Below are 17,705 nucleotides of genomic sequence, written 5' to 3'. Positions count from 1 at the left end.
GTTTAATCTAGTCACTTCTCTAGGATGCTGCATGCTCCACATTGTATTCCAAAGCACTAAGCTTCAATTATAGAAAGTAACAAGTCCTCTCACAGATGGACAATGAGTTATATAGGCTTCATATGAAGTTAATAGGTCCAAGTTCAAATCTAACTGTCATCTAAAGTCTTTAAATGTATACCTGTGGGCAAGCATAAGCTTTGCCCATCCAGGGCAAGAAGATCCGCTACAAAGTCTAGATCCCATTCTGTTGAAATCCCTACAGAAAACACATCCACCCCCAAATCCTCCCTAAAATATAATCTCAAACCTAATGCCTAGCAGGACATCTGGTATAATATTCCATATTTTATTTTCAACAAAGATGGTTACAAAATGGGACCGAAGGGATTTGTGTAAACCTTTTACAATACTGCAACCCTCAGAAATAAGGCTTTTCACCGAGAAGTACCACCACATCCTGCACTGGCAAGTTTATCCTTGGGTTTCCAGCAGGTGAAATGGGGTCACAGGCAGGGGAGAGGAGAGCTGCTCCCACATTTCCCAGTAGATCACTATAAGAACCAGTGAGACAAGTCCTATCTCTCAAGTCCCGACCCCACATTCTGGTTTATCATATGGAATATTAGAATCTGCAAAATAGTTGCGTTCAATTCTTTTAGATATTTTTTCCTTTTTTGCCAGTCACAGCTTAAATAAAACCTTGGCACAAAGTCAGTCCAATAACTTTGGTTACTGACTTTCTGATGTTACAGTCCATTTGCAGAGAGCATCTGGTCTTGAGCTCTGCAGGAACACAACAGCCAGGGATGGGAAACTGCTGGCGATTGACCCTTCCAAGCAAAATTAAATTGGCAGTGAGATGCATGTCCAATTGATGCTCAGGGGTTGTACGACCCACAGGAAGCAGATGACAGAGCACCTGCCTGGTGTGCTTGTCTGTGTGAAGGAGAAAAGAAGAACGCGTTGGTTAATGACATCAGTGGTCAGCCCAAATCACATTCCTGCACACACTGGGATTCAGATGGTGCCCTTGAGCATCCTTCCATTTGGGAACAATGGGTTTACATCCATTCAGGTGCTGAAAGGTCCAGAAGTGATTCAAAATGGAAGAATCCCAGTCCAGCAAGATGCAAGGAAATCTGGGGCCACACACCAACACCATCTACATCTTGTCATTTTGTCTGCTTACATATGTTCTAAGGCTAACTCCTGAGCTGGAGGTCTCCATGTGTGTCCTGGGCAGGACAAGATCTCGGGAACCCAGAGGTCCACCCAAGGTCCAGCCAGCAGTAAATGATTGGACAATCTCCTCCTTTAATACATTGTATTTGTGCCTCCTCTACCTTCATGGTAATTCCTGAATGGATTTTGGACTTTGTGGCAGAGTGCTTTCTGGAGGCTCTTTGGGATGCCCCCAGTAGTTGAAAGAAAAGCATTCCAAGAGTCCACTGGCCTTCTACACTGCTTTTTGCATTGAACACTGGCTAAAAGCAACCAAATCCTGAGCACAACGTCTGCTCAAAATGAACTCTCTAGGAAGAGGTTCTCTACACCCTTGGACTATTTATACCCAAATCAGTGTTTCTGAGAAGATCCTCTCTCTTCACAGAAGACCTTTGAGTTATTCCACTCCTACTTTTTACCTTCAGGATGTGAGTCAGCCTCCTTCACCACTGTTAGAAAATAACAATCCACCTTGTTCAAAGCTTACTGCTACTGCCTGCATCCACCCATAACTCCCAGTGACCAAGCAGGCATCAGAAAAAAGCATCCACAAATCTTTTGGTTTGTGACACTAAAATCAGTGGTGTTCTGAAACAAAGATTATCCGTCTGCCCCCAAAAGAAGCATCCAACACCTCGGTCACTTGATATTTAGAGGAGAAGAACACAAAGTTATTCCCTACTGGGATCAACTCAAGAAGCAGAAGGTGACTCTTGGTAAAATCCTTGATGCTGGCAGCATTTAAGTTGTCCTAGGATATTGCTAGCCATGGACGAGCATGTTTTAAGTACAGTTGTTACACACAGTAATAACGTTAATTCAACCAAATTAAAATAGAAACTCAAATCTTTCCCCTTGTTTCTTCCCTCTTCCAGCCTTATGCTTTCCAAAGAAGCACAGAGCTGGGGAGATGGAAAAAGCAAAAATGCTGATGTTTTATGCCTTGATCTGGAGGCTTACGGCTCCAACAAATCAATACGTAAATATGCTAACAGCACTTCTTGATAAAAAATTCATTCTGTCCCCTGATAGTGTGGACTCACTCAGCTGCTTTATTCATGAGCGTGCCCAGCACTGTGAGAACTCTCATTCAGTGTCAGAAATTACAGGCAGGCCAAGGGACTCTACCTATTTATTTTTGCTAATCTCTCCTCTTTCTTATTTTAAACAGCTTTGAACTTGAATTATGAATGTAAACTAGGTCTGAGCAGCTCCTTTAGGAAACAGGCAATGTATGCTCATGCTAAGGAAGGTCAGATCTATGATGGAGTAACCAGGAGAAAGCATTACCCAGCAGACATGCAACCAGTCACCCTGGGAACCACACTGGGCAGTTACAGCACAGACCTTGTTGGGAACAAGCATTTTACACATATGAGCACCTTCTACGTGGCCACAGAGCAAGTCAGCAGCACAATGATGAATAGAGCCCAGAATGTCCAAAGCTCTAACCAGAGACACCTCAAAGCAGCTCCTAGGCTACCTGCAACCTCAACACTCCTTGCAACTTCTGTTCAGCCATGGGTGACAAGAGACCACTGCTGATGACCCATGGACCAACCCATGGTTTACCCAACAGCACTATGTGGCATCTGCACCAAGCCAGACCCTTTTATTTCAAAGCTCTTAAAAGCAATGTCTAACAAATAGCAAATCTTCCCTCTATGCATTTAATATTCATCATACTTCAGATAATTTCACCTAGGCATGACTCAAACAGAGATGCTAATGGGCAGCCAATTCATCCAGCATAACTTCAGTTTAATCTACCATTAAAATCAGTACTGCAGTTGACTTTGTTGTTTTCAAGTTTCTATTCTCTGAGCGCACAGCCAAGATTTGCTTTCTGGGAAGGGAGAGACCTTACATTGCCAGGTGACCCCAGAAGGTTAGCACAGATGTCATGGAGAGTTTGAGGAAGGGTTGCTCCTTGGAAAACAGGTGCTGCTTTTGAGTTTGAGATTCTTGGAAAGTAAGAGTGCTTTGTATTTCACTCATTGCTTGAAAAGACCCATGTGTAAGTAATGTTATACTTAGAATAAGTCTAGGGCTTCCTTGATCTTTTTTCTTTTATCACATAACCAACCATCAAGGCTTAAGGAACATGCTGTCTTTCATCAAATAGCCAAAGTTATCCCCAGAATTACTCTGAAAGTCATAAAGAGAGAGGAGTACAAACACTTATGCATGCACACAGACACAGTTATTTATGAGCTACGGTTGCTCCAGGATACATGCAATATTTACATAAGGAAAAATATACATTCAGACTAAAATATGAATTTTGTTGGTTTGGTGAGTAGACGTAGAATAAACTTGTTCTCCTGCTCAGCATCCCCCATGGCCTATACCCCTAAGTCAGCAAGACAGAGCCACTCACATGGACAGATTCCCAGAACACTTAACAAAGAACTCAATACTCAGTCAGTTTCTGACAATGACCATGGGAAATTGTGGATCGATGCCCAAAATCACTGCAGATAATGACAGTCCTAAGAATAATGCACTGGCTTGCTCATCATCTCAAAAGTAGGTCTAGACTCTTCCTGAAATAATAAACCTATACCCTTCAAGCACTGATTTTCCCTCCCAACACTGCAGGCAAAAGCTTCCCAAGAAATTTGCAATAGCTGAAATCTGTTTAAATGAATTAAGTTCTTGATTTTATTGCATAAAATGTGAACAATAAGTTATTGTTATATGCATTCCTCTACAGAGAATTAGGTTTGTGCAGAGTATGGATCTATTTAGGTCAGGCCACCTTCTCATTTTGTCTTCTAATGAGAATACCTCCAGCTGTACAGCTATCTCCTCCAGTCAATTATAAGCAAAAAATATCTTTGTAGGCATTTCTACAGCCTACAAAACAAGCTTGAGCTGAGAGCTCAATCACACAAACTTCAGAACACAGCAAGACCCTCAGGTCCAACAGTCCTTTGTCAATGCAAACTCTGCTTCTCAGGACAGGAGCCCCAAACTGGTTTATTACTACTGTTTCCCATTTCAGACAGGAAAAAAATGGCAGTTGGTCAAGATCCTCCCAGTTCTACCTAACGATGTTTCACAAGGTTTTATGCAACATGTTAAATAGAGCAGCAGTGCAGGCTTGGTTTGTCGGGTCTCAGTCAAGTAAGAACTTTGTACAAGTGTTGTGCGTGTATCCTTCGATATAGCAAATATATACTTTTATCCAAGTCAGGATAACCATCCTTGGAACTGCTAACGGGAATAGAGCAGAGAAACTCTTCTTCACAATGCCACAATTAAAGTTGTCTTTAAAGACAGGAGCATCCTGAAAAAATTAATTACTTCATTAGCATGACTAGCATAGCCTGCAGGTAGGGAGATAAGCCCTATCTTTAACTGACCAATTTAGGATAGAGGCCGTAGCAGAATCAAATGATAAAAATATGTATAAAAAGGCATAGTGAAAATCCTGGGTGTGGTCACTCTGTGGAAGATCACCTAGCACCCAAGCTTGCACAACTTTGCAATGAATCAGTATCTTGTCTCTGTGTGTGAATGGATTACTGCACACCAAGTAACGAATCCATCTTTCACACAAGTTGGCTGTGGCACCAGAAGCCATGCACAGCAAAATTCTCCAAATTTACCTGCTCCTCTGCTGGGAAACAAGTCAGTGTATGTTTTTAATCCAGCTAAATGCCAACTGGTTTAGTGGAGCTAAATAACAGCACTGCAGCCAATTCAATGTGCTGTACCCTGAGCTCCTGTGTGACTACAAACTCTTGTATATCCATGAATCTCTCACTTTATTAGGACTTTTCTGTCTAGACAAGGTGACTTTGACCTAGAGCATGTCTTGTTTCATGAACAGTTATGTTGCTCTCCATACTTACTGGACAATTACCACCTGTAAGAGAGAAGCAGAGTGCATGCTTGACTTTGATGCATGGAACTGCAAGCAGTAAGGGCAATAAGAGCATTGCTGGAAGAATCATAGAATCATTAAGGTTGGAAAAGGCCAGTAAGGTCATCTAGTCCAACCATCAACCCATCACCACTATGCACACTAAACTATGTTCCTCAGAAGATGCATCTGGATTAAAAAAAAATCCCACTTGAAAGACTCTATAATACTAGAAACTTCATCTGTTAGAGGAGGAAGAGAGGCTTTGCTTGCAAAGGAGAATGATGAACCTCCTGCCAAACAGCAGCTTCAGTCTGCACCTTGTAGCACCCTCATGAGATGTGCCAACATGTTGAGCACAGAGGACCCCTGCCCCAGCAGATTGTTCCTTGCCTCCCTGTCACTGGCACAACACAGAAAACAGACCCGTGATCACCATCTGTGCAGGTTCCTAAACCCAGCATCCCACCCACACACTGAGCATCCTACTCATCCCACTGTCAAGCTGCCTGAAGGCAGCACAACCCCATATGCCAATACTGCACCCATTAGTGCAGCCTCGCTCTGTCTGCTGCTGCTCATCTGTGCCCTAGGGCAGGCAGTCTGCAGATCAAAGACATCATCCTGAATCCCTTGCACATCCGGCCTCTTCTGCAGAAGCACCTAGCACTAGGGTATTCTGGATTGCTGTAGGAACTACAAGAGCAAGTGAAGCCTTCGCCTTTTTTTTTTCTTTTCTGTTTCTTTTTTTTCTTTTTCCAAAGAAGTTTTCTGTTATTCTTTTCCACTTCAACCACAGATGTAGCAGTCATGGCTCAAGCAGGCTGGCATGCTTCTGAAAGCACCCAGCTGCTTTTATTTCCCTTTGTAGGAAACCAATTGCAGGGCATGTAAGAGAGCTGCTTATACCCTCGCTGCTGTAATGTTGTCAAGCTGCAAGCAAATTTCTTCAGCTGGAGTTTTCACTTCTTGGCAGGCAATGGTGATTAAGCTGTTGTTTGGAGAGATTTTCATTTCTTTTCAGAGAGCAATTGCTCTGTTGAAAGGGCTCTTTAAGTTTGTATGATGTATGTCATTCCACGACTGTATATGTTCAAGTCTCCTATCAAAGCCTGAAGGTGGCTGCCCCACAGTCATTCTGAATATACCTTCATTGAGACATTCAGTAAAACGCAAAAATGTCAGTGAGGCACTTAAACACTTGCTCAACTTTACATTTCCATTTGCTCAAGTGGTTTTCTGAGCAGGGTAATGTGCTGATTCAGAGCTGAAATGCCCTACCCATTCAGCTTTACAGAGAACTTCCAGCAGACATGGGGGCAGACAGCCTGTTTTGCCAGACAGATGGAGGCCCAGACGTGGCCAGCGACATGCATCAGACCTGTCTTAGCGTCCAGATATTGCAAAGCTACTTCAGCCCTAGACAAGCTCCCCATTTTCTATTACAATATCTTTGGAAGCATGCGAAGTATGCCGTACAGCAGAAATGCATCTCTAGGGGGGCTATAATAAAGAAGCGGATGAACTCTTCAGCAGGGTCTGGGAACAAGGGGAAATGATTTCCAACTAAAAGAGGAGACATTTAGATTGGATATAAGGAAGATGTTTATAGTAAGGGCAGTGAGGCACAGGCACAGGTTGCCTAGAGTGGTGGTGGTGCCCCGTCCCTGCAGATACCCAAGGTCAGGCTGGACAGGGCTCTGAGCACTGATGGAGCTGTGGGTGTCCCTGTTCATTGCAGGGAGTTGGACCAGATATCCTTTAAGGTCCCTTCCAACTCAAATAATTCTATCATTCTAAAAGATCTGGGGCTTCACCCTTTGGCAAACAGACTGTATGGTGCTCCAAAATCCAGGAGAAGGGGGAGGAAAGCATGAATAAATGGATGCTGGCCAAGGCATAATTTAGTGTGGTGAAAATCTGTTGTGCAGGCAGGTCGTCCTCTCACACAAGACCCATCGGGGTGCAGATTCCTCTCATTTAGATCTACCTCACAGGGGCCAGAAGAGAAATTCAGCCGAGCAGGTGAAGGCTGTGCTTCTCATTCATGCTAATTTATTATACTGCTCTATTACATAGAGCCAACCAGCTCTCATCGCTAACAGTGCTATTTCAAAGCCTGTTGTTAGACATCTCTCTGGGGAAACCCAAGTGAGAAATCCAGTCCACCTTCTTCTCCAGAGCGAGGTGCTCAGGATAGAGCACGGAGGGGCATGGAGAACACCTGTTATTTTCACGTAGCCATTAGGTTTGTGCCTGGAGCAGGATACAGATGGTAGGTTGTTCTGTTTGTACAAGAGTTTTTGAAACCTGGGAAAGATGCTGAGAACTATACAACTGCCACAAACAAGTGATAACAACAGTTTAAATGAATGAATGTCAACCTCAGAGATTCGTTTGTCTACACAATAATAATCTTCCCTGTTATTCGAGCCAAACACACATTGCAACAACACAGTGGGGATGCAGCAGGCTGAGAGCCAGCATGAAGCATGGGTGAAACCCAAACCTCTGTAACCAGGTCTGTGCATCAACCCATTCCAGACCTCTCTGCCTAATTTTCCTGTGAGCGATTGGTCATACTGAACCACCAGAAGCCAACACCAGCCCTCAGCAGCAGCGAGAGGGATTATTCATCACCCTGTGTGGACACAGGAGATGGCCGACTCTTATTAGAAGATTGCAGTCATCCTAACTGAAGAGTAAATACTATTTAACACTAACAGCATTTGGGGATTGTTTCTTCTTTATGAAACTGCAGGGAGAAGAAGAGCATCATTACTCACATCCATGCAGTAGTACCTAACTCTGGTATAGGTGCTCAGCTGCTGCTGCACTGGCACGCACTGCACATGCACTGCCAGCTCTGTAACCAGTGCTCCGACCTGGGCATCTCCCTCCATGCTCAACATATTTCCAAGTGCACCCTCACCGTGATGATAAATGCTCAGCTCTGTTGAACACCAGATCCCACGGATAGTCCTTCCCCTAAGTAGTGCCATGGGGAGTTTTGCTGTGTATATCCTCCCTGCACTCACATCCCAGGCTTTAGGTAGATGCCATGTTCCCAGATAGCATTTTGGCTTATGCAACACAACATCAGAAAGTAAAAAGTCCCCAGAAACACATGTGAGCTCTCCAAACAACTAGGTAAAACAGTTTTTCTTCTGCCCCAATAAATTCCAGCACATCCACCACCTCTGGGTGGGCTGGGCATGGAACAATAATTACATCCTGACCTTCTCTTCTTGTGTCTTTATAGGAATCAGGAAATTCAAAGACACAAAAAGGAATGAAAAAATACCAGGTGAATCATCCTAAATTCAGTGAGGGTATAGTTCTAGTTGAGATCCAATTTAGGGTAAACTTACATTTTATTTGAACTGTTCCTTTCTACTTACAGCATATTAGGTTAGGCCTAGTCCACGCTCTTGTAATACCCATTGGACACTAATATTTGACAGTAGAAAACAGAAGAAACAGGAAAATCTCTTGCCATTAAGATCAAAAGAGAGTGAGCGTACACTCTGACATTTCTCCTTTCCTGCAAGGAGTCCCTGTTTTGCAAAGCAAATTCCACCATGTTATCATTGAGCTCCTGCAGAGGAAAGAGAAAAGGTGAAAATCTGGCTCTTTGAAAGTCAACATCCAGATTCCTACCAGCTTCAGGTAAGTCAGGTTGGAGCCCTGGTTTCCTGTAGGAGATCTGGGACTGCAAAGCTCCAAACCACTCTCCTCAGCTCCTTGGAAGTTCAGCATGCACCTCAACTGCAAAGGCACGACTGCACCTCCCAGAGGGTTATGTATTTGGGAGACATAGTTTAGTGGGGTTGTTGGAGGTAGGTGGATGGTTGGACTAGGTGATCTTGTAGGTCTTTTCCAACCTAGCTAATTCTATGATTCTATGTACCAGCTAAGTGGAAGAGGACCACAGCACGGAGCCCAAAAACCTTCCCAAACTACTGAGTATATAACAAAAGCACTGAGCCCCATCCAACCACAGCCATGGCATTGGGTCTACTTGGGCTATCTCATTTACAGCTACCAATAACATCTCACATGTAGTTAAAGACTCTGTAGAGTAACTGGTGCTTCTACACAGAATAGCAAGGCGTTTTACAGCGGGGAGTTCATAGGCAGGCACAAAACATCTCTGGTTTCTTGCACTTTGCAGTACAATCTGAGGTTTCCACAGTGATTAGGACTGGGGGCAGGAGAGGGCTCACGATGGATGAGAAGGTCCTTGCATGGGAAAAGCTGAGAATCACTGCCATGGGAAGGAAATCAGGACTTATATTATTGTCTGCTTCATGGATGTCCAACCTTTTGGCTTGCCTGGGCTGCATTAAGTGAATGGCAATTGTCTTGGGCTGCATACACGAAGGTCACCCCAAAAGTAATGCCTCCTATTTATTTCCATGGAAACTATAACTGGTACAAAGAGCACAATAACGCTATTTGATAGAGCAAAATCTCAGCTATAAAATACTGTTTTTCAACATGGTCACCACCATTAGCTCTGCATTTTCACCAGCAATGAACAAGAGCCTGGATGCCGCACTCCTTAAATTCTGCACCAGCAGAGGTGACCACTGTCACTGTCACCACTGCTGAAGTGCACCACCCACCCCTCACTGTGGTCACATCCACTGTTTGGTCCCCATAAACATTCAGCAAATGTTGATGAGTGCTAATGGGCGTCATTTTTCCTCGTGAAGGAATGTGATGACACACTTTTGCTCCATACACCCTTCCATGTCAGACACCATTCTCTCAGACTGCCTTTCTGCTGCCATCTGTCACACAGCAAGAAAATGTAACAGAATATTGTTGGGAAAGCTCAGCCCCTACTGCCATCCCACCAACATCCACCTCTGACACCATGGGCCAATATAACAAAATAGCAGGCATTACTTTCAGAGCAGCCTTTATAAAATATATAATATAGTTCGTGCCTATAAGTAACAAAACATTTTTATCTTTAATATTTTTCATTAAAACAGAAAAAGAGAGCAACTAAAACACCGAGCTTGTTGGATATTTGGCCTTGTTTTTGTGACGCTAACACATCAGGCTGGTTCCACTGCAGCGGGTGCCATTCTCAGTGAGTTCTCAAGGTGCTCATCAGAGATTTTTGATGAAATTTTACTCTTCCTGTACTTCATCTTTGATAACAGCTGTTCACAAATGTCCATTCTGCCAAACAGCGATGACGTGAGTAAGGCGTGCTAGTGAAGTGGGGAATGTTTTTCTCTGGTAAGAGACACGGCCAGATTTTTGAGTGGAATGCCTGATTGCAACCCTATGCACTCCATCTGAAAATTCACAGGTAATGTACTTACGTCGACTGAAAATGGAGTTGCAAATATACTAAAAAATCAATGATTTTTTTTTTTTTTTTTTTTTCAATCTTGAAGCCTGTTCTCAGATTCCTTTATCAAAACAGGAACAAGGCTGTGTATTTTTTGCTGTTCACGGGACCGTGTTTAGCCAAGGAATCAAAACGCATACAATGATTTGCGGTAACCTGAGTCAGCACTGCACTGCGCTCTCTCCTTGCCAAGGGTGATCCATAATACCATTTTTTAATTGGATAATTATGCATGGAGAAAGATCTAGACCGATCTACCTCAACCAGAACGTTCCTGAGAGCTTTATCTGCTCTGGTTTTAAGGGGTTTGCAAACCAGGACACCATAGACCTCTTGTAGAACATCTGTGTTATTCCTTTCTGCCTCCATGCTTGTCCCCAACACTTGGTCTCAGCTCACCTATTCTCTCTCTGCACCTTTGGCAAAAACTTGGAGGCATCATGGAACCATTCTTCCCCCTCAGTGCTGACATCGTTGTCAGATAGCTGTGCTTCCAACAGGATAACAAGTGCAGCGTTATAATATTTAGCATATTAATATACCTTATGAGCACTAATTAATACATTTACACAATGGTCCCAAGAGACACTCTGATCTCCAGTTACTACTTATCAGCTCAACAATAGTGCTTTCAGGCACAAGCAAAGCAGACACTGCAGCTCATGCTGTCCTACATCACACCTGTCCCTTGTGTGATGCTCGAGGTGAATGCTACTTATCACAGGAAGGCCCTGTCCCGAGCAGAGCCCAGTGTCAGCACCACCAAAGCAAAACACAGAATGGTGCATCAGCCTGCTGCAGTGGCCAGAGCATCTTGTACTTGAACAGCATTGCTACTCATGGTGAGCTGGTGCTCTAAGGTTTTCCTTTATTTCCCAGTCCAAAAGAAGCTCTGCCTCTACTTCAGAAGACAAAAGGTACTTTCTTGTCTCCTGTCCTCAGGACACAGTGACCTCCCCAAATCACCTGTTGCTCCTCGTGTCTTTTTAGCTATAAACACACCACAGCCAACAGATCTGCAGCCCACAAAAGTGCTCCTTTGGAGATATTGCTCTGGTGCTCTTGTGCTGCTGACTCAGGAAGGAGTTTTCCCCAGCTTACTCTTAAAGCATTTCACCTGATTAACAATTCAGTCTTTTTGCTTCGAGCATAAATCACCCTCCAGATAAAGCCTTGCTAGAAAGCTTTCTTTGGCCCCAATTAAAACGAAACTCTATGAAAGTATAAACAGTGGATCAGCAAGGAAAAATCAGGCTGAGATTTGTGATCCAGCATTCTCTCTGCTCTCCTAATTCCCCAATTTATCACGAGGAGTGGATACTAGCAAGGTAATTACTGACTGCAAAGCTTTGCCTTTGATAGCATTTTTCTCTAAATCTGTATGGAAGTTGCATCTGCACCCCATGCGAAATCATGAAGAAATGACTCAATAACCCTCACAAAGCAACTCTCATTTGGAAACCTTTGGAAAGACCTGAGCCAAGCCATCGAACTCAAGCCCAAGCTCCCTCTTTTCGTGAGCATCAGTTCACACCAACCTTCAGACACAGCCCTCATTTTTCTGTCTTAAAGCTGCTTTCAGGATAGATAGCTCTGTCCCTGGTTATGTCCATGCAGAAGTGGCAGAGCATGTCTCACCCTGCAGCTGACCCCATCCTGACTGCAAAGACAAATTCTAGCTCTTAGCCCCCCATGGCAGGAAGAGAAGCAGTAACAAAGCCCCATTCATGCAGTGCCATCAATGAATTACTATTTTTGCAGAAGGAAATGAATGGCCCATTAAGGAAGCAGTCGGTAACCTCAGCTTCCCCATTATTGCACTCAGTCCTAGCTACCTGGCATCCCAGGGATTTCAGCCCTAAGGACAGACCCAAGGTGAGGCCATCTGCTTTAACATCAGGAAGGTGGGTGTTCAAAAGCAAGGCAGAAAACCCACCCCAGCCAAACAAACCCAGCTTATGGCAGTGGTCATACAAGGGCAGGGGGAAAGGAAGAGCAGCCTTCCTCGGTTTCTGCTTGGTGGGAGAAGAAGCACCAGGTTTGTTCCTTATTAATGCATAGTCACAGTTTACACAGACTGCATCTTGTAGTCTCACAGCCCTTTGCAAATCTTAATTAAGCTACACACTGAAAGTAGGTTCATAGCTCTGACGAGGATCCTGCACCTGGGGAATGCAGCTTTCCTTCAGGAGAGCTGGCAGAAAAATGCGCTCCGCCACTGCAAGATTTTCCTGGATGCAAAAGGCAACACCTCATGATAATCCAGTATGGCTCCAGTAGGAACCCAGCTGACTGCAACTGAGAGCAGATGTGGGACTGGTCAGAGCTGGAAGGACTCTTTGCACTGCTGTTAGCCACAGGCACTCGCTACACTGGGTGTGCTGTCATAGCTGCAGCAAGGTTTGGGCTCTTGCTTCTTTTTTTACTTTTGACAAAGCTAGAGTGGGCATGGGAGAAACCAAGATGAAAGCCAAGCAGCCAGAGAAGAGCCAATGACTGAAGCTGTGAAAAACTTAAGGGCTGCATCTTCTCCACCCACATCTTTTCTTGGCTGCTAACCTGCAAAAGGACAGCCAGCTCTTCAGCAAGCAGAGCAGCACAGGAATGGGGTGACAGTGTGCGGAGAGGGCTCAGGAAGAGGGGCAGAGCTGGCTGCAGGCACCAGATGTGGCTGCAAAGTGGTCCAGTTACACCGCACACAGCACTCTGCAAGTAAACCATCCAGAGATCCTTGTATCCAACAGAGAGGTGAACCCATCAACCATTAAAACCTAACCAGGGTTGGGGTCTGATGTTGTACAGCAAATACATGCATCTCATCCAGGCGTCTATTTCCAATTAGATTAAGGGACATCTAAAATGATACTGTAATAATTTTCAAAGCAACCCCCCACAGTCAATACCAAACTCTGTTTTTTGCATGTGGTACAAAAAGTGGTTTGGGAGAAAATGATCTAATACACCACATATTGATTAATCAATCCCAGCCAGGATGCTAATGGGCTTTTCTTACAACAGTAGAGGAAGGAGTGGGATTGTTGAATGAGAGTGGGAGAAGCTGGTTGTGTGATAAAGTTTCAGGGCAAGGGGAGGGCATGCAATGGGGAAATGGGCCCTTCTAGGGATCACTTTAAGCAGGCGAAGACTTGGAAGAAATGGAGGAACTGAGCTATGAATAGTGAAGGTGATAAATCAGATATATCAGCTTCAAACACTGCAGAACTGTACCTTACAATTCACCATGGTTGATATTAATAATACTTCCCTGTTGCTACAGAAACCCTCACAGGAAGGTCTGCAGAAGAGCCCAGCGTGGGTCCAAAGTCTATAATGAAGTAGATGGAATATTTTGTAGTCCTACCAGTCAGGGAAATGGTTTATTAATGCCTGCCATGGTTTATTTTCCACATTGGCACTTCTGCCTAAGATAGGACATGGTAATTCAGATCATCCACGCATAGCTGTCAGACCATCCTTCCTTCCACAGTCAACAGAAAGAAGCAGCTGATGTAGTCATACATTGCTAAATCATCACCATTCCTAAACAAAATTGAAAAGTGCTCTCTCCTTCATGCCCCTGCGCTGGATAAAGTCCTTTATTATCCTAGGATCAACCTCCAGACCTGTTACACCCACTGTGGAAATATGGGAAGTGCTTAGCAAAGCGTGAAGGTGGAGACAGTTCTGCAAAAGGGACAAGATCCCCATTGATCTCAAAGAGTCAAAAAGGACCAAAAAAAAAAAAAAAAGACAAAGGAATTGACTTTTTTTTCTGCGCAACCGCTCTCAAACCAGTGCAATGCATACCAGCGCCCAGGAGCCCTACAGCCCCAGCTGCAGACTCACATTGTAGAGGATGTCGGTCCATCCCTCCATGGTGATGCACTGGAAGACGGTGAGCACAGCAAAGAGGATGTTGTCAAAGTTGGTGATGCCGTAGTTGGGCCCTTGCCAGTACTCCCTGCAGGTGGTCCCACTCTCGCACTGCCTGGCAGGAGGTTCCTCTCCACAAGGAAAATCTCCCACCTCTTCACCTGTACAGGAGAACAGAGGAAGAAAAACCTACTGACCAAAGCCAGCCAAGCAGCTGGCACTGCTGGATCCTCCTTGCACCATCACATGAACCTGGTTTGCATTTCACGATTCCTGGTGCCACTCCGGGCACATAGATGATGTTACACTCGTGCAAGCATTTATGTACCACCATGCTTAAAGGGGCAGTTAAGTGGCAGAGTGGAGCAGAACTACCCCTGAACTGCCCACATTTCATCCCAGTGCTCAGCCACATCATATATAGAACCATAATCATCTCGGTTAGAAAGAACTTCAGGATCACCACATCCAACCTGACCTACCGAGTCCCATCACTAACCCATGCCCGCTGGTGCCACCAATGAGAAGCACCATGAAAAAAAAAAATAGTGCAGTAAAATAAAAGCAAAGAATGGGAATGGTTGCATACAAAGATACACTGTGAGATATGGATCCAGCTTCACGCAGCATAGCTAATTGCTCAGCTCCAGTCTCATGGTAAGCTCCGTGTTTCTGCCCCAAGGTCAGAGACAGCATCCAGCAGCAGGGATGGGGCTGCTCCACTGAGCTTTGGTTCAGGGAATGCAAAGAGGGAAGCAGCCTGCAATGGCTTGGGACCACTGGGGATGGCCAAAAGTGTCCCACGTCTTCCAGGACCAGCTGTGAGTCATTGCAGCCCTCGAGAGACATTGTGAGCACCAGCAGAGAGCAGTTTGGAAAAACAAAGTGCTGAGTTTTCAAAGTAAATAAATATACCAAGCAACATCCCTGCTTACACAGAGTTGCAATTCTAGAAATATTAAATGGTTTTAAAAGTGACATGTTATGGTAGCAGAGCAGCACACTCCACAAAATCAAATTCACCAGGGGGGGAAACAAAATCAGCGCTAACAATAATTAGGAATAATCATTCCACAGAGCAAAGCCTGCAGGAGGGAAACAAGCCCATCAGTGTGGCTGCAGGATGTGGATGCATGTGCATGTGGAGCCTTTTCCTGTTGACTCAACTCCTCGATGAGGGGCATCGCTCCCCAGCTCCCATGTGGGTCACCACAAGCTTTTGTAAGAGGTTGGTGAGACAGGGCTGTGCAAAGAAATATCAAACCTGGCTCTTGCTGACAGACTGTGTGCTCTAATAGAGAATCCAGTTTTCTCTCTCTTTGGCTTTTTCCTGCTCTAAAAAAGCAAGGAGCATCGTTTTTCTTTTGGAGGGAAAGACACTGGCAGACAGAGCAGAACTGATCCCTACCCCCATAGCTGGGGAAGAGAGAGGAAGAAGGGGAGCACCAGGGAAAACTGAGAACTAAACATGATGTCCTCTTTTTAGAGTGGACTCAAGGTGCTTGGCCTGGGCAAGATGCAGAGGACATTTGCTTAAAAACCATCCTGTGTCAGCAGAGCAAGGCTGCACAGAGGCTGCCAGGAGAGGAAAACAAGTCTGGCACCCACCAGACAATACACAGCTATCAATTTTTTTTTTACCCATTTTTCATGCCGGGCTGAGTGGCGACAGCCTTGAATGAACTTTTTGCCGTATTTTGGTCCCCAGCATCCCTCTGTCATAGCCTATTCCTGCAGGGCTACTGGGCTCACAGGGCTACAGCAACATTGACTGCTGACACTTCCACTCTCTTCCTTCCACAATGAGCTGAACTCACGACTCATTGCAGTGAGCTGAGACCTCTCATCTGGTCCCTGATTCCAGGAAAAATCTGCAGAGGTTTCTCACTTTGAGAATTTGAATAGAAACCAACGTGAGCAAGTCCTCATCCACCAATTTGTGACCCTTTGACACGGGCATCATTTTAATGAGGTTCAGCCTTCGGAGCCCGTGGTCTCAGACCTGGGCTCGTTAATGCACTGCTTTGGAGCTGATGAGCACTTAGGGTTTAAAAGGCTGCTCTGACGGCATTGCGGGATGCTGTGCTGCTCTGCTCAGGGACTGCAGAGCCAGGAAGCCTCACTGCCTTTCCAGAAGCATCATTTCCTGCAAAGCAGGTGGCATCGATCCCCATAACTCACCCTACAACGAGTGCATCAGTAGGGCTCAGTGCCTGTAAGCACAGCCGCTTTCTGCACCACCGAGATGCCAGGTGCAGAGATGTGACATGCAGCATTTTCTGGCTGCGCTCCCAATTCCTGGCTGGGGGTCACTCAGCAAGCAGCAGTCGCTTGCACACCATGGGGCACGTGACAAAATCTGTTCTCAGCCCCCAGCTCGGCACTGAGACCTGTCAGTCATCACTGTTGTCAGAGTTTTTTGCAGAGGAAAAAAAAAACAGTGCTGGTGTTTATTTTTCCATTCTAAGTTAACTAGTTTTCTGGGGAGGAAATATATTTATATCGATATTATTTTGCCCACTGGCTGCAGCCGCCTCAGCAGAGAGTGAGCCACAGAGCCCAGTGCTCCCAGCCTGCAACCACCAGCTGCAAGCTGAGGGTGCAAGAACTCTCCCACCTCATTCTAGGGCTGCAATGCAACAGATCTAAAAATGCTCCCTCAGAACTGCAAACCTTTTCTTAATTGCTTTCTCCTTGCCACCTCAGCAAGAGTGCTGCTACCTCCTGCACACGTCTGTGGTCACCATTATTGGTATTCCTCTGCAATCACTGCAGTGAGCTGAGACCTCTTCTGCTTGGCACCAAACCACACACACAGCAAAATGATTTTCCACTCCTACCAATCCAGCCCAAAAACTTATCTAAAAGAGCAGCTGGGCACTGGCACAGGCTGCCCAGGGAGGCGGTGGAGTGTCCATTCCTGGAGCTGTTCCAGAACTGTGGAGATGTGGCACTGAGGGACGTGGTTTAGTGGACAATACTGGTGGTAGGTGGACGGTTGGGTTGGATGATCTCAGAGGTCTTTTCCAACCTCAATGATTCTATGAAACTCCATTTCTTCTAGGAATCACTGTGTGCTGCTCACAAACTATCTCCAAACACCCAACTGTCCTTTACAGGCTTTTTGTTAATGTTTCTTAGGAACATAAGCAAGAAAACAATTTCTCCCTCTTTTTGCAAAGCTCTGTGTAAACTGAATATATTAAACTGTTTCCATGTTGTTTATTATAAATCCTTGTGAAGGATGCCCAGAGATTTGGCTGGGATGTTCTTTTATTACCATTTGAATGCACATAATAAATAAATATGAAGACCTATTAGTGATAATCACTGAAAATACAAGACTGTGCTTTAAAGACAGTC

General features: G+C 44.9%; 1 protein-coding gene across 1 annotated transcript in view; it reads right to left on the bottom strand.

Moving 5' to 3' along the window:
* CACNA1B (calcium voltage-gated channel subunit alpha1 B) overlaps nucleotides 1-17,705 on the bottom strand; it is a 266,954-nt gene that overhangs the window by 151,495 nt on the left and 97,754 nt on the right. Inside the window, exon 6 of the mRNA XM_021414263.1 lies at nucleotides 14,316-14,503. Coding sequence (XP_021269938.1) covers nucleotides 14,316-14,503 — 188 coding nt within the window. The remainder of the gene's footprint in view (nucleotides 1-14,315; nucleotides 14,504-17,705) is intronic.

This window comes from Numida meleagris, chromosome 16 (assembly GCF_002078875.1).
Source record: "Numida meleagris isolate 19003 breed g44 Domestic line chromosome 16, NumMel1.0, whole genome shotgun sequence".
Lineage (NCBI taxonomy): Eukaryota > Metazoa > Chordata > Aves > Galliformes > Numididae > Numida > Numida meleagris.
This window is presented reverse-complemented; position numbering and strand designations above follow the sequence as displayed.